The sequence below is a fragment of the Lichenostomus cassidix genome, chromosome 1Aa, assembly GCF_008360975.1.
Source record: "Lichenostomus cassidix isolate B80296 chromosome 1Aa, HeHo_3.0, whole genome shotgun sequence".
In the NCBI taxonomy this organism is placed as follows: domain Eukaryota; kingdom Metazoa; phylum Chordata; class Aves; order Passeriformes; family Meliphagidae; genus Lichenostomus; species Lichenostomus cassidix.
This window is the reverse complement of record NC_139480.1, coordinates 49,530,394-49,550,030: the sequence shown is the minus strand read 5'-3', so window position 1 is coordinate 49,550,030 and position 19,637 is coordinate 49,530,394. Positions and strand designations below refer to the sequence as shown.

Sequence of the window (19,637 nt, the reverse complement as noted above, 5' to 3'; positions counted from 1 at the left end):
GAGTCGTGGTCTGAGCCAGCCCACCACTGTCCCTGCCTGGTCTAGCTATTGAACTGAAGGCACAGCTGTTCTGCCTCCACAGCTGGCAGCATTGGGGATGAGGGAGGAGAAGCAAGCCTGTCTGAAGGTCAGGGGAGTGCTTCAGTACCTGCCAAATAATGAACAAATAGAATTAAAAAAAAATTAAGTCATGTGGTACAGCTCTTAGGGTCAAAAAATGCCACCAGCACACCACAATAGAATAGTGGAGTTGGGGCAAAACAAGGGCTTGGGAAGTGTTTTGGATTGTGTGTGGAATGGTAATCCTGTGGACCCTTGGCCCTAAAGATCTGCTGAATCGTTGGCTGTGGCTGCAGGTGACAGGGCTTTGTCACCTGGAATGTCCTTTCTAGTCATCTGCCCCATTCCACTGTTTCAGGGGAAGAATTGAGGACATGGGGGGAGGAAAAAGAAGTGTCTGTAGGGGTGAATGTGAGAATGCCATGAGGCCAGAAAAGTATGTGTGGGGTGAACAGGACAATGCAGTGACAGTCAGGCACCCCATGGAAGATGCTTGCTCCAGGGCATTGCTGTGTCAGACACCTGGAAGGTGGTCAGGGCTTCAGAGCAGGCAATCAGAACCGTGAAAATGATGCCTGCAGGATGTGGATCAGTTAGACAGGAGACCTATTGTCCTCCTTCTTCTCCATGGTCTTTTTCTTCCTCTAGCTACTTCGAAGCCTTGCATCTATCCTCAGCAGCAAGTGGTGAGGCTTGGGCACATCTGCCCCCTCACAGGTGCCCTGCAGTCCACACTGTCTGGGCTCCTCATCAGTGGAGGCATCTCTGCACCTCTCCATCCTCACCCACACTGGCCCAGCTGCCAGCACGTTAAAATGAATCAAGAAAGAACCCAACCTCCTGCCTCCCACTCACCCAGGGCTCTATTTACAACCTCCCCAGGTCAGTGGGGAGATCCCTACTCCTTGGCTTCTCCAAGCCAAGAGCTCTCCATCCTGCTCCCTCCCATTTTAACTGTTGCAAACAGAGATTGGGAAAAGTGTGAAGTTTTGCAATAATTCCTGGGTCATTTGTGAGTTAAGTGGCACAGGCTCAAGAGGGTGGATGGTCTGTGGAATGAGAAACTGCCAGAAGCCTTTGATTTAAACCTTCCGCCCTGGTCCTCGCTGTGGTGTAACTGCAAGGCGAGAGATCACAGAGAGCTCGTGGGTGAAGGAGAAGGCACAGCATGAGATGAGGGAGCTGTGCCTGTGCCCAAAAAGCCTGGAGCCTCAGCACCCCTCTGCCCACCTCCTGATAGCATCTTCAGAGCGAGCCAGGCTTGCAAAGGGCAACAGTTTCCGCTGGCAGGAAGGTGAGAGATGTCCATGTGAGGTTGGTACATTCGTGTATTTGTGTGTGGGTGTCACAGCAGGCTGTGCACTGAGCTGGCCTCCCAAGCCTGGCGTGGCTGGGCCAGTGTCTGCTTGGCCACTGTGGTCAGAGAAGAGCCACACCACATAAGACAGTGTAAAAATTGCTCTCAGATGCAGCTGAGCAATTTTTGTGCCCCATCATCCACATAGCTGTGAGCAGGGTCCACATCCGGCCCTTCAAATCCTATGGCAGCTGCCAGCCAATAACAGGAAAGGGAAACTGAGGAAAAGGAGATCTGGGCAGGTTGAATCCACTGATGACATCTGGCTGCACTGTGCTGCATGGAGGGAGGTGGCAGCTCTGTTTATGGCACTGGTGGTGCTGGCTGGGGTGTTGCATCACCCCCTCTCCAGACTCTGGGAGATAAACAAGACTGGGGTGTGAGTGAAGCAGGTTCTCAGGGTGGTTTGGGAGAGGAGGAGAGGAGGCAATAGGAGAGGGGAAACCTGCTAATGCACAGTGTGGCAGCCCCTGAACTGTGCACTGGTGTGGGACAGAGCTTGCACAATAGCTGGCAGCTGGGACAGGTGCAGAGACACCTCGTGTGACTGCCCCTGCTGTGACAAAGGCTCTGAAGGGACATGGAGCCAGGCCCTGCTGTGCTGTGTCCCTGCTCTCCCTGGTGCTTTGGGTGCAGCACACCCACCTGTGCCCACCTGCAGGGTCAAAGGTCTCCTTTATACTTTCCTTGCCCTGCTTCTCTCTTCCCCTTTCCCACAGCTATGACAGGGCAAGGAGACCTTGCAGGGCCTTCAGCTTCTCCTGAGTTGTCCTTGGAGTGTGCTTTCTTTCCCAGAGTCAGCACCACATCCTGCCCTTCATGTCCTCTCTCCCACTCCCTTCCTTTCATACCTGCAAGACCACAGACCTGCATGAAGGCAGTTTTAAGGGCCAGCCATGTGACAGATGCCCTAAACAACCTCGAGACATGCCCACAGAGCCCTTTGCAGCAGAGCTTGGACCACTCTTTCAGGGGAAAAGAGAGGGATAGTGCTGTAGCTGCACATCCCAGGGCACATTTGCTTTGCCCAGGAGAGAGAGACACTGGCTGAGCCAGTCCCTGAATCAACATTCCACTGAGTAGCTCCATTGCATGGAAAAGAACACAGACCTGGGGTGGGTGAACGAATGAGTGAATGAATGTCTCATGGCCTTCAGGGCGTGGGTGAACTCACTGGCAGGGCAGCAGGGCTGATCTGATCCAGCCCAGACCTTGTTCCTTCAAAGCATTGCAGGGTCCAGCTGAGCTGAGCCTCAGCTACAGCAACTCCCTGGTGGGGCATCCATGCTGTGATGGGTGGCACCAGCTACAGACCCTGCCTGTCACCATGCATCTAGCCCCAAGGGATTGGGCTGAAGACACTCTTCACGTGTCAGGCTGAAAGGTGGAATCATAGAAAACTTTTCCTCAGAAGTAAATAGAAAATGGGTAGAAGGTTGGGCTCTGACCTGACAGGTATCCTGCACTGGCTAGGATATATACAGCCCTTGCTCTGGGCCTGACACAGGACCAAAGAGGCCTGTAGGGATGTGTGTGATTATGTATTCCATTCCTTGCCAAATGAAGTGTCTGGTACACATCAAACCGCAGGAGAAACTATGTGAAGGCAAATTAAACTCAAAACAGAATGTCCTATATAGCCACCTCATCTTGGCTTCTTGTAAATCCTTCTACCTCAGCAGAGTCCCCTCAGCCCAAAGAGCATAAGCAAAACCCTTTTGACTTGGACTGAGACCTCCAAAAGACATCTCCCTGCCCTTGGGATTCTATTCCTTCCAGATCTTCCACTCAAGCTTACAAGTCTCCACTCCCTGCTCATGTCTTCCCTTTTCCCCCAGCTTTATGGGCAGTTGCTGCTTGTCTTTCCACCTCTGACCTGAATCTCAGGCCTTTCTCCTCACAGAACACAGGTCTTCCAAATATGAGTGTCCAGCTTGACTCTGGAACTCCCACTCATTCCAATGATAGGAAGCACAAGTGTCCAATCAACAGTTTACTATCCCTCCTACTCTGTACTCCCTGGCCTTCAGCTCTTGGCAGAGAAAAGAAAAATGTCACGGGGAAAACAGAAAACTCTCATGCTTACCAAGTATTTGAGAGAAGAATGTGCTAAAAATTTCATAAGATGAAGGATCTGATCTCCCTTAAGAGAACTCCAACATTAACCCAGCCTTCCTCAATTTAATTAAATACTTGAAGCCTACTCCTGCAACCCACTCTACTGTCCTGGGATATTTTTTTTTGTAATCTCCAAAGAATCCTTCTTTGAATTTGCTGAAAGCTTTTTCAGCAAAAATGAGAGGGTCCTCATAATTAGAAGTGTTCAAGCAGTAAATATTTTAAGGTAATGGCTCTTCACAAAGGAAACAGACATGAGATTGCCAAAGATTACCTAGGGAAGTTTCAGAGCTGAGTTAGACTTTGTACCTGTCTTTTTCAGGTCAGTGTCTTTTCCATCACACCATTCAGCAATAACCAGAGCTAGAAGGAATAGGTTGGGAGAGAAAAACAGATTTAAGTGCAAAACAACCAAGGAAAAAAGTTTAATACCACTGAAAAAATATATATATACAGAAGTTCTTGGAGTTTGTTTGGTTTAGTTACATAAAGCACCATAAATTCCAGAGTACATCACAACTCAGTCTACTGCACCTTCCAGAAAGCACCCAATACTCCTGAAATCTGATTTAGCACCAAGGGAATGCCATCTTGTTTAGCACCAGAAGCCTGTTAAACACACCCTTTGGTCCCCCTGCCCTCCTCTCTCACATGCATCAGGCACCCTCTGGCTGCTCATAGGTAGCACAGGAGACCTGTCACCAGCATTCAGTCACCAAATAGGAAAGGAGGAAGAAGGAAGCTTGTTTGTGAAGATATTCAGTGTTAGAGAGGCTTGCTTCTCTTCAGGGAGGCATGGGGCACTACACACTGTAAATGGAATATATCTGGGTTTGCAGCCTGTTGAGGAAGAGAGAAAGGGATTTGGTCCTGAGCATCACCTCCAGCTTGCTGCTTCCTCTGCCATCTGAAATCCTGTCTCTGAGCAATTCCACACACTTGACCTCCTAAGGGAGAGGAAGAAACCCACTGTCTTCTTTAATTCCTGTGATCCCTTCATCACATGTTTCCCTGTGAAAAAATCAGCCTTGCCTCAGTGAAACTTTGTTTTTATGCCCATTACCTCATTGAGAGTGGTGGGGAGGATCCAGAGCAAAGTTCCTGAAACTTACTACAGTCTGTACAACTTCCTTAGAAAAGCACAGAGGGTAAGTAAACAGGATAAGAGAGAAAATGCCCTGCAATTTTCTCAAGGTTTTTAATATTTACCCTTGGTCCCTGTTCCTTAGCCATCCCGGACCAGACTTAATCCTGTATAATGATTCACATTTCTTGTGGGAGAGCCCTGGTAGTCCCAGGTGCTATGGGCAGAGACCATGGCTAATCACGAGTGTGCAGAACCTGGGTAAGTCAGGAGATGTCATGATCAGTGATGAGCAGAGGAGAAATACCTGTGTTTCCCCTGCTTGTCCTGCCCTGAGACTCGAAAAGGAGACAGCTCTCGGCCCTGCTGTTTATGGGAGCATCACAACATGTGGAAATAGGTTTCCTAAAGTGCTGAGCCAGCCTCACCTGCTTCCCCCAAGGCTGTAGCATCCCCTCCAGAGGGATGCAAGTGGGAGCAGTGTGAGATCAATATAAATAGTACTAGAAAACCCTACCACTGGCATTCCTTTCTCACTGCAACATCTCCAACCTGACAAAAAGAGCAAGGGTTTGTTTTAGCCACATGCTTTGCTCAGTTACCCTGATGAGATTGCCAGAAAAGGGCACAGAGCATTCAGCAGGGAAGCTTTTTAACCCTTGGGAGAGGTGTTGTAGTATCACCTCTATCATTTTTCCATCACAGAGGCAAAGAAGAGGCAGCCTGTCCAGGTTTGGGACTGATTTAACTGCAATTGCCCCTACAGCCTCCAGCTCAGGCCCTGAAACAGCAGTCCTTCAATACCAGTGTGGGAGAACCACCTTCAGGAGGACAGTGAAATGGCACCTCTGCCAAAAGAGAGCAGATTTGGGTTCTCTCTCTGAGGAAGCTTCCCACAGCTGAGGAGCCAAGACTGAGTAACACCCCAGGAGAGGTGTGGGAGGGAGGCTTTCAAGGGTTATTTCTCTCTCTCTCTCTCTCTTGTTCTGTACTTGTTTCCTAGTGAAAACAGAATGGTGGCCTCTCCTGAATCGATGGCAGATCCCCATTAAGGCTCTGGCCAGGTGTTCTGGCCCTCTTTGAAGAGCTAGAGCTGGCACAGAGGAGGACAATCCCACCAGCTCTAGGTTTGACAGCCAGCCTGGACTCTGTGACACAGAAGGGTGCCAAAGGAAAGCCAGTGACACATTTTAGAAAGGCCAACAGTTCCCTTTTTGGAAAGATAATACCCTCTCTCAGTGCTCCTACATCTTCCCTGTGCTCCAGGAGACCCTCAGACCCCGGTCTGCTCTCCAGACTACAGGTGTCAGAGGTGACATTAGGACCAGGATTCAGGCTGCAAAACTGCTATGCCTAGTTGGGATGGAGAGGAGCCAGGATGCACCTCAGCAGTGGGGATTTCTAGCCCTTTCCACAGGAATCCTTTGTGTATGAAGCCCCAAGGAGAGACACAGGCCAGGAACAGTATTGTAGCTTTCCTCTTGCTCTAGAGCCCGAAATGCCAGAGGCAGCTCCCTGGCAGGTTGAGAAGAAGCCAATAACCTAAGTTGGGGTTATGGGGTGAGGGGCAAGAGGTGGTAGTGCCACCATGTAAGTGGGCAGATACAGGTCTGGCTACAAGAGAGCGTGAGGTGGGAGCCAGTGTGGCAAGTTTCACACTCAGTGCCTGAGATTTCACAGGCCCATTTCCAAGTGATTTGCAGTGGTTATGGGCAGTAAAGAGAGAGAGAAAGAGAGAGAGAAAAAAAAGAAAAAGAAAAAGAAAAAGAGGAAAAGGCCTAAGAGGCCCCAAGGAAGAGGAAAGGCAGTTATTCAATGCTGGGCTTGACCAAGTACCCGCTGAAGGTGATGTACACATCAACATCATCGCTGTAAATGGCATTCTCCCTCTCCCTCTTGTAGAGCCTCACCCAGATCTCATCATTCTCCTGCAGCTCCAGCATGAGGCTCTGGCTCTGCATGATGCTGCGGTCGCTGGGCTGGGCATACAGGATGACAGCCTCTTCCTCATTGTGCATGATGTGCATGTAGGTCTCCTTGAAGTTCCAGGTGTGGACGTTGAGGCTGAAGTAGTACAGTCCGCCCACGGAGCAGTAGAATTTGCCGTTGAACATGTCGAAGTGGCTGTAGAGGTTGACGAAGACGGTGTCAAAGATCAGGACCTGGAAGCCCTCGCTGCTGTGCAGAGCTTTCTTGCGGCCGACGGAGAAGGCAGCATACTGATGCTTGCAGGGATCTCCCGCCATGCCCATCTGTCCTTTACTGCCCTTCTGGCCCTGGGCACCTCGCTCGCCTCGTGGTCCTTCCTTGCCCCATTTCCCTGGCATCCCAGGCTCTCCCCGGTCTCCTTTCTCTCCTGCAGGAGGAAGCAGAGGACACAGCTCCTGTGTGATACCAGAAGATGTGGGAGTGGTGGTGAGAAAGCCTAGTGAGGAGGTAGAGGATTGCACAAGAATGGGGCAATGCCAGGAGAAGGACCACTTCTGAGGGTCACACCATTGCTCCCCATGGGAAAGGAGCTAGCAGAGCTCTGGGAGTGACTGTGAATCCCCTGCTCACCAGATGATATGGCTCTGCTGGAGGCACCAGGACCTGTCCCTAGGAGACTCCAGCCTCAGAGGGAATGCAGAAGTACAAAATACCCCTGGAGCTCTTGACTTCTTCTTCTTCCCCCATACTGCTTTACCTCCAGCACAGCCCTGCCCATCTACACACCTCTCCTATGATCCAATTATCCACACAGGATGCACAGTGTTCTTGCAGTAGGCTGGAGAAGGGGAAGAACAGCTAATGCCTGTGGGGGAGTATGATTAGGGAGGGACAGTGGGGTGGGTCAGAGGGAAAAGATCCAAGCTGGACTTAGCAGATGGAGCAGTGCAAGTTAGAGGGATTGCACTTTGACAATACTAGTATGCTTTGGGGATCTTGTATAATTAACACTGCAGCTCTGCAATGGGGTGTGTGTGTTGCCCAATCACTACAGAGGGAGACCAGCACCAGAATGTACTTTGTATATGAAGAAAAAATGGAGCTCAGAGCAGCCTCCAGCACACAGTGACAGCACTCAAATTCGTGTCTTGTTCTTTTCCTCCTCTCCATGGTATTTCAGGTCTCCCTTTAACACCCCACTGTAGTCTAGGCCTCTATCTGCCCTAGACACCCTCCTGAGCTTTGATGGACTGCAGCTATTTCCAGCCAGGGCAGGGAAGGGAGAGCATCTGCCCAGTGAAGCCAGAGGAACCACAGAGCTACAAGAAGCAAGTGGCAGCATCCAGCTGGGAACAGGCTTTTGCCCGCAGCAAAGGCTAAAAGGGGAGCCCTGAAGGGAGGAGCTGATCTAAAATAGGGAGCCTTTTCCCGTTAGCCAAGCCAGCCACGGCAGGATGGAATGAGCTGGGGGTCACTGCCAGCTTAGCTTGCAAATAGCTGCTGCTTCCCTCTGCCCTCCTCCCCCTTCAAAACTCATGTGACCCACTGAGCTGGAGAAGGTTTCCCCCAACCTCCCTGGGTGCCAATGCCCTCCAAACATGCTTATTTTGCAGTTGATAAGGAGTGTTCCCTCCCTCAGGCGCTACAGGGCTCTGTAAGTCTGAGGCAAGGAATGTGTCCTCCCAGCTTGGCAAGGGACTGTCACTGCCACTCCCGTGTTAGCAGGGAGGAAGAGCTGGTAGCAGGCAGCAATCTGAGACACAGCAGTCACAGCAGGGATATGCACTGACTCCATTCCCCCAGGCTACTCCTCTTCACAGCACAAAACACCTGGGCACAGTGTGTGTGGTCACTTATCCCCCAGGGTGGCACCTGGCTGTTCGTTGGCACAAGCAGCATGCCAGCATTCCAGCTGTCACCTCCTCTGCAATGCCATCAGTCCCTGGGCATCCCGGGGCAAAGACTTACCCTTCAGAATGGTGATGTTGATATAGGGACGGACCTCTGGCACTGGGTAGGGGAAGTGGTGGTGGCTGGGAGGGACGGGTGGGGTGTCTGTGGAAGAGTCCTGTGAGTCACAACAGCGCTTGCAAGCACCAGGGCTGGGTTCTGTGAGGTTGGGTTCATCAGCGGGTGCCCCAAACACAACAAGAGGGAGAAAAAGGAAGGTCAGGGATGTGCGCAGGTAGATTATGTCCATGGTGACCTGGGGAGATATGAGGAAGTGCCAGAGTGAGGTATAAGAAGGGGGAGGACATAAGGGATGGAACAGAGATCATGATAAAACATCTTTCTGTGGCTGGAGACAGGGGTGGGATGACATGGCATTGTCCTGTGGAGGGAGTTTATATGCTTGTAGTGCCTGGATGCTCAAGGCTGCAATCTCAGCAGGAACCACATGGCACAAGAAGATGCCCCACGCCCTTCTGCCCAGGCCAGTGGAGACTCAGTGGTGACCCTGGAATAAGGCTCGGTGCTGACTAGGCAAACCATTGAGGCCACTAGAATATTCAATCCCCAGGCTGGGATAGAGGAAGGAGACACAATCATAGAATTGTTAAAGCTGAAAAAGACCTCTAGGATCATTGAGTCTAACCTCAACAGTTCTTTAGCAAAAGCATGCCCTGGTAGGCTGCTCAGTCTGTGGGAAGCTCCATAAAAAAATTCTCCAGCCCTCCAATCACTGCATATCAACTCTTTACAGGAATCTAATGCAAAAATCCCCATTTGCCACATGGACTCTGGCCCATATCTCTCAGCAAAGACGTCTCTTGTCCTCTCCAGCCCCCTCCTTTCCCCCATCAAATCCCACCCGTCCGGGTGGCTCGGTCCCCTCCCAACGATGCCCAGGGGGTTCTCAGGCAAAGCCCAGCACCTTCCCGAGGGCACAGAGGCTCCTTTGCAGGCAGACCAGAGGGGAGCTGCTTCTCTGTCGAGGGTGAAGGACGTGAAGCTCTGCAGCTCGCACAGAAGTATGCTTACGAAAGACACGCACGCCCAGCAGCCGAGAAAGCCCCTCTGGCAGCCTGTGCCCCCCATCCCGCTGCCTGCCCCCCGGCACAGCGCGGCTGCTCACCCCGGGGGCCCAAGGCTGCCCTCCTCGCTTCCCAGCCCCTGCTCTCCGGCTCCCCTCCGCCTGCAGGGCTGGCCCCCGGGCCCATGGCTTTAAGGAAGCTGGTTCTTGGCACAGGCACTGCTCAGCGCTGGCTGGGTGCACTAGCCGGGCTTGGAGCGGCTCCCTCCCCTCTCCTCTCCCTCCTTCTCCCTCGCTGGCTTTGGGTGCTCTCCATTCTAAACCGGATTGGGTTTCAGCGTCTTTTAACTCTTTCCTAGGAAGCGCCTTTTCGCTGTTCGTGTGGTTGGTTTGTCTTTTTCTCTGCCTTTGCACTTCCAACCAGCACAGCAGAGCCCTGCTCAGCGAAGCACAGGCAGCACGGGTGGCACCCTGGGCAAAGGGTGGGCAGCAGCAGGGCAGGACAAGGATGGACATAAGGATGGACAAGGTAAGGTGCATTGGTGCAAGAGACAGACTTTCCTTCAGGCACGATGCTACAGGATTCTCAGTCCTTTGCACTAGCCCCTTGTCCCATGCACTAGTCCTTCACTTGGCCACGCTCTCTCCCCAGCTGTGCCTGACCCACTCACAGTCCCCAAACTCCATCTTTCATTCTCTCTTGCGTTGTTTTTTCTGCACGTCACTGTGGCCTCTTGCCCCAGGCATGACATTTCTAGCAGGAGCAGCTGCCAGCTGGGAGAGGCATCAGTTTTTTCCCTCTCTGGTCATCCACTATGCCTGGGCAGAGCCCCAAGGCTTGTGCTCCAGCACGTGTCATCCCCTGGTCATGTCCCCTGCTCAGGTCCCGGGCTGAGCATTTTGGACGGGAGGGGCGTGCCTGGCCGGAAGCACAGCCTGGCTGCCGGGAGCTTCCTGCCAGCAAAACTGGGGATCTGGAAACAAACCCTGGCTGTGGCCATTGTCCCCAGCTCGGCGCCAGGCTGACAGGCTTGTGCCTTTGGGGTGAGCACGATGTGGCTGCACCAGAACGTTGGAATGAAGAGCATTTCGGAGGGTGAAGGAACACAGGGTGGGAGAGGCAGGAGAATTTTCTCAGACTGCAGAGTCTGTTGGGAAGAGGATTAGAAGATTCTATCCTGCAACAAAACTGACCTGGGTATTTATACCCTGGCTATGTGTGGGGGGTGTGTGCACATCTGGATCTTTGGGAGAACAATCCATTTGGGATGGACAATAGCTCTCTTCTGCAGGGGTCAGAAATGCCAAGTCAGCACTGTACCTCCTGCAATTTCCACGAGGAGCTGCAGAAGGCTCCAAGGTTTCTGAGGGGAAGAGGGTTTTGAGAATGTCTACGTGTGCTGGGACTTTTCTCTTTCCTGTTTCCCTTCTCCCATTTGTTTGGTTTAGGAATGGGAGGCCCCGCTTCCCAGAGAGTGGCTGGCGTTTGGCAGGACCCCAGAACCACTGGAGAAGCAAGCGGAAAACTCTGGGAAAATATGTGCTGTGAGCTGGGGGGGAAGGGAGGAATGGGGGCTGGGAGGCCTGGAGATATTCTCAAGGCTGCCTGTCAGCCTGGAGCTCAATGAACACGAAGAGAACATGCCTTCCAGCCAGGCAGGAAGGGGACTGAGAAATTCACTGCTGAGTGAATGAGCTCCTCACTGGGCTCCAGCACTGACATGCAGTGAAATCCACTGCAAGTTGCCCCTGTTTGCCAGTGCCTAAGTTTCCCCTTTTGGGAAATGAGAGGGGGGAAGGTTAGGGCAATACTTCTTGATGATGGAGCCTCACTGGCTGACAGAAGTGAGTTTTTGTGATCAGTTGTGCTGTTCACTCCTGGCTGCTGCTGGTGGGAATTTTGGCAGCTGACAGTACTACTAAAGGCAAATAAATTTTCTGGGGTGCATTAAAACTTCAAGACTGTCACTGAAGACAAAGTCCCTCTCTGTCCCAAAAAAGCTACTGCAGTGACCTGTCTCTGCCTGCCTTATTTCCAAACATGACATTACCCACTTTTGCAGTTCTTGGCCTTATGCCTGGCCTCTTGCACTTTTCCAAGGGAAACAGGTAGCAGGGAGTCCATTGTCCCCATTTCCGTCCCACATTTCCATCTGCACTCCCGAGTTGCTCCCAGCCAAGCAGATGTTCTTCATGGGGGACCTCATCAACTGGGCCCTCTGCCTGTGCCTCATCTGACTGCAAGAACAGCTCACAGTGGGCAGTGAGCAGGACTTTGTATTTAATGTCTCATCTGGGCTGAATAGGGACCTGCTGGGAGCCAGCAAAGAAAGACTTGCCCTGGTGGCATTGCCCAGCTGGGCAGAAGTTTATGCCAGTAAAGACACTTTTGCTAGGGTAATATTGCCCTGCTCCCTGAAGGGAACAGTGTGTACCAGCACTATTTTGCCAGGGTGGCCACATTTGCAGGAGATTTTGAGAATTCTATCCAGTAAACCTGTGCCAGCCATGCTTTAAAGTGTAGTCCAAGCCTGAGGGCACCTTGTGTGCCCAACAATCTCCCTCATCACACACTTTGCCTTGGAGGCAGCCCAGGGAAGCACTGTCCAGATCATACTACAACAATCACTGCTTAAAACCAGTTGCTTCCTCCTCCTCCATTTCCTCCCTTTTCCTGCAGCCACCACAACACTGGCAAAGCAGGGGGACAAAGCCTGTCTCTACCTCAGTGGCTGCATCTATCCTGTTACCCCTCTCTACCACAGGTATGGAGGAAGGAAATTGATGCTTTCCCCCCTTTGCACAGCTCAGCTCCCCTGTGGCACATGTGGATCGTCTGCCCTGTTGCACATACACACTCAGTCACATCCACACACCAACACTGGCCCTACACAGTCCTCCCTCACCAAAACCCCCAGAGCAAAGGTATCATTTGCACCAAGAGGCAGAGAAAGAGCCCCTTCTCTTCCCCTTCCTGGCAGTTTCTCCTCCACTTCAGCCACCTTTCCTTCCCCCTGTTCTCCACTCCTGTGCCCCTACTCTCCAAGGGCACGCCAAGCCGGGAGGGGAAGCGGAGCACCTCTTACCTCCGCTCCCCTCCGGAGGGTCCCGCGCTGAGTTTTCCGTATCCTCAGCTGCTCCTGGTTAGCAGAGCGGGAGGGAGGGCCGGCAGGGCCCAGCTGACTGCAGCCAGATGCTCGCCAAGTGCTCTTATGTAATTACTGTCTTTTCCATCCTGCCTCCGAGGCCTTTGTGAGTGCCTCCCCTCCTGCTCTGGCCCGTGTCAGGCTTGGCTCTCCCTCCCTCTCTCCTTCTTCCCTCCCTCCCTCCTCCCTCCTTCTTCCACCCACCCTGCACAGCATCACAGTTTGCTCAGCTCAACAGCTGATTCCTTCTGGAAGCAAAGTTCAGGCTTTTGGCTACTGCTGTCGCTACCCTTGGAAAGAGAGCGCACATGTGTTTCAAGAGCTGGGAAGGGATAAGCAGCACTGCTTTGCACTTGTCTCTTCTCCATCACAGCCCCACTGCTCCTGGCTCCCTCTGCCTTGCCCTTCCACAGTGCCTGTAAGCACACCTCAGTAAAGTACACCTCAGACAAGGAAAGGTGGCAACGTGGTTTTTTGCTTCAGTAATTTGTGGTGCCCTCAGGTTATTCTGTAACAGCAGCTGTCACTCTGCTGTACCAGGAACACTGATCATCTCTGCCCAGGCAGGAGAGGAGGTCGGGAAGAACAGATGACCTTTAAAGGTCCCTTCAAACCAGAACTATTCTGTGATTCTCTGATTAGATGAATCTTTTCCAGCCTGTGGACTCCACGTCTGTGCATGGGGCTTGTGTAACAGCCAGCCCTTGTTACTCAAGAGCACCAACATGGTACAAAATTACTGGCTTAGAATACTTTCTACGTCTCTGAGGATGGGCAGGCCTATTGGATGTCAGCTGCATGGCTACATTTCTCCTGAGACTTCTGCCCATGTGGGGCTTGGACCATGCAGCAATGACACGTTCCCTGGCTTTATGTAGGCTGCTGCTGAGTTTGGAGGCACTTCTGCCAGCAGGGATTTCTGCTGTGTGCTGCTTGGCGGCCTGGCCTGTCTCACACAGAGATCAAGGCCTGGCAAGGATTCTTTTTCTCTTTTTTTTTTTTTTTTTTTTTGCTGTGCATTGCTGAAATGCCACGTGGCTGAGGAGCAGCTGGAAGAGGCGTTCACCTGCACTCATTCCTTGAGCAAAGCTGTTGCTAGACCTGGCAGTCTCTCGAAACTGAGCATGAAAGTGTGAGCTTGTCTCCCACTTCCCAGTGCCCCCACAGCCAGTCCAAGACACAACACGTCTAACACAGCTGAGCAGCATATCAGACACTGGCTCACAAGCTGTATCAGTTGGAAAAGCCTCACAGCTAAGGGAGCATCACCCAGGCTGCCCCTCTCTCCATCAGCAGCTTTTCCAGCTTGTGTCCCACCTCTTACCTCGACTTTGTGACCCTGTGAGACCACTGAGACAAGGAAATGTGCTGGTGAGCACCCCAAACTCTGGCATATGTCTACAAGGACTATCCCTGATGCAACCAGAAAGGGTTTGCTGCCTTGTGAACATGTAGACACAGCATCTTGGCTGGGTGAGAGATACCAAGTGACATTGTTGCCTGTTTGAACCAGTTCTTGAAAATAACCTTCAGCCAAGTCTGCTGCCTTCTGCTTCTCTGTATTGAATGCATCTGAAGGCCCCCTCCTCCCATGCTCTCCTGTGTAGACCCAGCAATTTTTACTCTGCTACACACACTCCTAGATCTGCTTGTATCACTTATCAACAGTAGATCACTGCTTGGGGCATGTCAGCTCTCACACGTAGCACTGAGAAATGTGCACAGCGGTTTGGGTGAGAAAACTTTCTTCAGAGGCACCCATGAGCTTTCTCACCAAAGAAACAAAAAGGTTGTGGAGGGGGGATGGGGTGGGCAGGTGAATGGGGAGGGAAGCTGGTGTTTAAGAGTTCACAAACTCTTGGATCTGTGATGGGTGTTTTCTGCTATGGGAACCAGGCTGCCATGATAGCCTTATAGAATCATAGGGTGGTTTGGGCTGGAAGGCACCTTCAAGATTATCTAATTCCAAGTCCCCTGCCATGGGCAGGGACATGTTGCACTGCAGCAGGTTGCTCAAAGCTCCATCCAGACTGGCCTTGAATGCTGCCAGGGATGGAGCAGCCACAGCATCTCTGGGCAACCTGTGCCAGTGCCTCACCACCCTCACAGTGAACCATTTCTTCCTAATATCTAATCTAACCCTGCCCTACTTCATTTTAAAGCCATTCTCCCTTTTCCTATTACTACCTGCCCTTGTGAAAGGCCCTCTCCAGCTTTTCTGTAGGATCCCATTATGTACTGGGAGGGACTATAAGATCTCCACGGAGCCTTCTCCTCTCCAGGCTAACAACCCCAATTCTCTCAGCTTGTCTTCATAGGACAGATGCTCCAGCCCTCTGATTATCTACATCCCTGTCCTCTTGGACCTGCTCCAGCGGGTCCCTGTCCTTCATAAGTTGGGGGTCCCAGACCTGGATGCAGCACTCCAGGTGGTGTCTCACCCGACAGAAGCAGAAGGGCTGGATCACCTCCCTGGCTCCTGTGGCCGCGTTTATTTCGATGCAGCCCAGAACACAACTGGCTCTCTGTGCTGGGAGCGCACAGCTCCCGTGCCTGCCCAGCTCCCTCTGGATGTCTGGCACTCGGCGGGTTGGCACGGAGAGGCTCCACTGCCTCTCGGCAGCGCTTGCCTGAGCCTGATCCTCACACCAGTGAGAAGGGCAGGAGTCCTACCGCCTTGTCCGGCTCTCCGCGCTGCCGCTCCCGCCGGCCGGCGCCTGATCCCCCTCTGCAGGACGCGCTGAGCAGCGCCTGCACCCCCGTGTCCTCTGCATCCCCAGCATCCCCAGCATCCCCAGCATCCCCAGCATCCCCAGCATCCCCAGCATCCCCAGCATCGCCCGCATCCCTCGTGTCCTCCGCATCCCTCATGTCCTCCGCATCCCTCATGTCCTCCGCATCCCTCGTGTCCTCCGCATCCCTCATGTCCTCCGCACCCCCGTGTCCCCAGCATCTCCCGCATCCCCCGCGCCGCTCGGCGCCACCCCCGCCCTGCCCCTCCCGCCCCGCTGCGTGTCCCCCGGGGGTGTCCCCTGTGCCCGAGAGCAAGGCAGGACCGGGATGAGCCCCCGCGTTCCTCCCGCCCGCAGTTCTGCCGCCGCTCCGGAGCACGGCGGGGAGCCGCGGCGGGGCACTGCCGGCCCAGGCACGGTTTGCCAGTCGAGGCATCCGTATTGCCGTGCCCCGCGGCCCTGTTTGTCATGTAGGGGAGGAAGGCTGCTGTGCTGCAGCCCAGGCACGTGTCCTTGCCCGGCTGCATTGACGTACGGGCTGTGCGCGTGTGTCTGTTTGTGCATGACGTGGTGAGTGTGAGATCTGCGCTAGCCGGCTGCGTTGTGTGTGGCGTTTGCATATTTTATGCTTGGGAAGGCAAAGAACAGCAATTTTTCATGAGCAAATATTTGCATATTTTCCACTCGTTCGAGCGGATAAAGCATTTCAGTTCTCTGTTGGATACTCAGGAGAGCTGGGAGCATCTTCTTTTTAAAGGTGTTTCCCTTTTTTTTGTATTCCCCTGTACCTTTTCTCCACAGGCCACCCCATTACAACAATGGATTGACTGCTTCCTGCCCCCTCCACACACCCCCTTGTTCCAAAACCCTGTACAACTGCTGAGGCAGAACATGGCCTGGACAGTTTTGCTGTTGCCTGATCCGAGTTGCTGTGATTCCCTGCTGATGACAAACACTGCAGCTCCCTAACAACAGCTTCAAATGACATTATGTGTGGGCTGTGTTGGTAACAGCCTGGAAACACACCCTCGGATCTCTGCACTGGAGCCCCTCTGCCATCACCATTCCACTTCTTCTCCTGAAGATCCACTGCAGAGCAGAAGGGTCACACTGAGTAGGTCCATGGCTGACCCAGACCACCTCTGTGTGGTTGGGTTTGGTGGGGGTGTGTGTGTGTGGAGGGACATTGGCAAGGTCCAGATGTCATCTCCCAGGCTGAGCCCGTGCATTGAGGGGAATGTGCTGCTTTCTTGGTGTTCATGCTTAGGCCAAGGGTGACATGCATGTCTGGTGTGTGTGCATCTGTGTGGGTGGCTATGTATGGTCTCATGCACACACAGACATGCTTAAATCCGTGAACACACAGGCATGAATATGTATTTGTGTTTACACACATCCATGCAGTTGCATGTACACACATGTAATCATGCAATATTTGCACTCAGGCATACACAGCACATATGAATGCCTCTCTCTGTCTGCTCCTCTGAGCTCTGACGTGAGCACAGGAGCTCTCTGGCAGGATGGGTTCCCCGTGTCTCTGTCACCCCATCTGTAATCACACGTTTGCTGGGAAGAGGATTGCACAATGCTGCTGAGATCATTGCGGCCCTTTCTAGTCTTGCAGCTCCCATCACTACGTGACGAGAATGAAACCTTTTGTGCAGCACAGGGCTTGATGGAGCCCTTATCTCTGTGTCTGCACCCAGAATAGAAAAACTCTTTTCCATACTCGACTGGAGCAAATCCCCCCAAACATGTCCAGGCTTTCATTTAGCCTCTGCTCATGGTCCCCTTGGCCTCTGGGCTGCCCAGAGTCAACTGCACCATCGCTAAGGAGAGGGAGAGGGTTCACAAGGGCAGTCAGATTATTGCTGTTACCACAGAAAACACTGGGGATTCATCAACAGGGAGCCAGAGCTGAGGAAAGAGCAGGGTCAGGAGGCAGTGACCTCATTCCATTCCTGACCATCATTCCAAATGCCTGGTCCTATGAAAAACAGCCTTTAAATCAGCAGCGATAGTTTGAAGAATTTTGTGGCATTTGTTTTCTCCTCATGAATGTTGGGCAAGAAAGACCTTTTCCTTTCCCTGCCACAGTCTTATTTTCTGTTCATCTTCACTTTTCATTTCCCCAGTTTGTCACTGCAAAATAGGATGCAGCATAGGGGGGCAAAAAAACCCCAAACACAAGACAGAAAAATACAATGCTTGTCTCCTTTCTTTTAAACTCCTTTTTCATCTAAAGTCACTCATTTTTTTGCAGGTCTCCCTGGAACACATTTTATCTGCCCCAGCTCTGCAGGCTGCCCTGCAGAGCTGCTTGGTGGGAGCTCAGATTCCATGTGTCAAAATGATGTCTCCTTGGCATGCTTGCTCGGTGCTGGCATTCCAGTGCTTGGGCTCTTAAGGGATGTTGGTATTTTAGGAAGCCAACCAGTCGATGGAGTTTCTTGAATGATGATTTGCAGCAGATGGAGCTGCAAAGGCGTGTGAAATGAAGTCTCAGCTCAATTTGGTGGTGCAGGAGACTGTTCAGTGTGGTGGCAGCTGGGGAACTCCCCCCATCTCCCCATGGCAGCTGGGCAGCCACTCCATGGATAAGGATATACCTGCCCCCCACCCACCTGAGTTGCTTCCTGCAAGGTCCTTGGTCACTGTCACATGCCTTCTTCAGTGCCTGGTCATCAACCACAAACAGTGCCACAAGCTCCTCAGACAATACAATTTCTCCTCTGTCCTACAGGGATTTCTCTGCCAATAGAGTCCAGCAGTATCCTGGCTCTGTTCTTCTCTGCAAGATTCAAGTGCTGTGTTGTCCATCTATCTGACCATTTGGTAGTCAGACCTTTAACTGTTCCCACCACTTGTTGCCCCTTACAGAGGCAGAAGCTTTGGCAATCCATCCTCGTTCTGCCAGGATTTCTTGGTTGTGCTTCATCCAGTGGATGTTGCAGGAGCTCCCCAAGAAACTAAAACAGAGGCTTTTTTTAGTCCATCAGCCTGTATCCCACGCCCATGAATAGTTTGGCTGCTTTTCTGACCAGGGCCCAGAGTGTGGGAAGCTGATGCATGGATTGAAGGAGGCAGAGATGTGAAGAGATAGCAGAGGATAGAAACTGGCTACCAAGCACTTTTCCCTATGAGCTGAGCCTGCACTCCTGGGTGTCTGACTGCAGGCTCTGCCTCTGGAGCTAAGCAGTTCCTGGGTGGTATGGCAGGCAGCTCAGCTCCAGAGGCTGAGCCTGCAGGCAAGGACAGCTTGGCACCAGCACCCCAGGCTTAAAGAGGGAACATGAAGATGTAGGATTCCTGGGGACAATCTTTGTCGTGGAGATAATGGCAGCACCAGTGGCTGAGAGCACAGCTGAATGTCTTTATTTTGGTTGTGTCTGCACTCCCTGCCCACCCTGAATCTGCTCTCTAACCTGGCTAGGAGATGTTTTTTCACCTGACACCCTGTGATAGTCTTTTTCCAGATTCAGGTGCTCTGCACTGCAGCTCTCCTGATGCCTGCCAGGCCTTCACTTCTCACATGGCCGTTGTGTGACCTTCACTCTTGCTTCCTCATAAAGTGGTTCTGTCCCCACCATCCTCAGCTGCTGCAGCTTGTTCTGCTTCCCAGCCCAGGGCTTTTGGCTTTTGTCCCAGCACACCTGACCCCATGCCACCCCTTCCCTTCTCTGGCCTTCTCTCAAGTGACCTGTGGGACATCTTTCCGTTACCCAGCCAGCTCTCAGAACTGACCCTCCACAGACTGTCTCCTGCAACATCTTCTGACCTCAGGGAGGCATGTGTCCTTCTGGTGGGTCCCTCCTTCCCATTTCTCAGAATTCTTCGTGGAGAAAAGGGACCAAAAGGGCTGTGATGTGAGGGTCATTTTGGTGGCTGTAGCTTAGCAAGAGCATTCACAGAGAAGTTAAAAGTGTGGGGACAGACATTTTAGCAGAACTGCAGGAATGAAGCTGGAGAGGGAGACCTTCATCTCACCCACCCTTGTACAATGCTGTTCTTCTTGCCTGCACACTCAGACTCACCCACAACTTCCCTCCAACAACCAGTGCACAGGAGCAAGCACTCACACAGCTCCCCAGCAGCACACTTGCTCTCCAACTCCTATCCAAGCATTCACAGCCACACGTAAACATCCTGCAATTACGTAAACACACTCCCTCATCTGTGTTTGTATACATTACACACATGCATAGCCCCTTAAGTGCCCCTGTGCACATGTTCA

General features: G+C 52.4%; 1 protein-coding gene across 2 annotated transcripts; it reads right to left on the bottom strand.

The window, feature by feature from the left end:
• Positions 1-3,930: 3,930 nt before the first annotated feature.
• Positions 3,931-12,836, bottom strand: C1QTNF6 (C1q and TNF related 6). Of its 2 annotated transcripts, none has more exons than XM_085048836.1 (3): positions 12,609-12,836; positions 8,517-8,754; positions 3,931-6,975 (listed from the first exon to the last, which is right to left on the bottom strand). In XM_085048836.1, exons 2-3 carry the CDS (start codon positions 8,746-8,748, stop codon positions 6,428-6,430), a joined length of 780 nt encoding a protein of 259 aa, XP_084904962.1. In that variant the 5' UTR covers positions 8,749-8,754; positions 12,609-12,836; the 3' UTR covers positions 3,931-6,427. The 2 variants fall into 2 exon arrangements, with proteins under 2 accessions (XP_084904962.1, XP_084904963.1); XM_085048837.1 differs by lacking the exon at positions 12,609-12,836 and adding an exon at positions 9,625-10,033.
• Between the last annotated feature and the right edge of the window lie 6,801 nt (positions 12,837-19,637).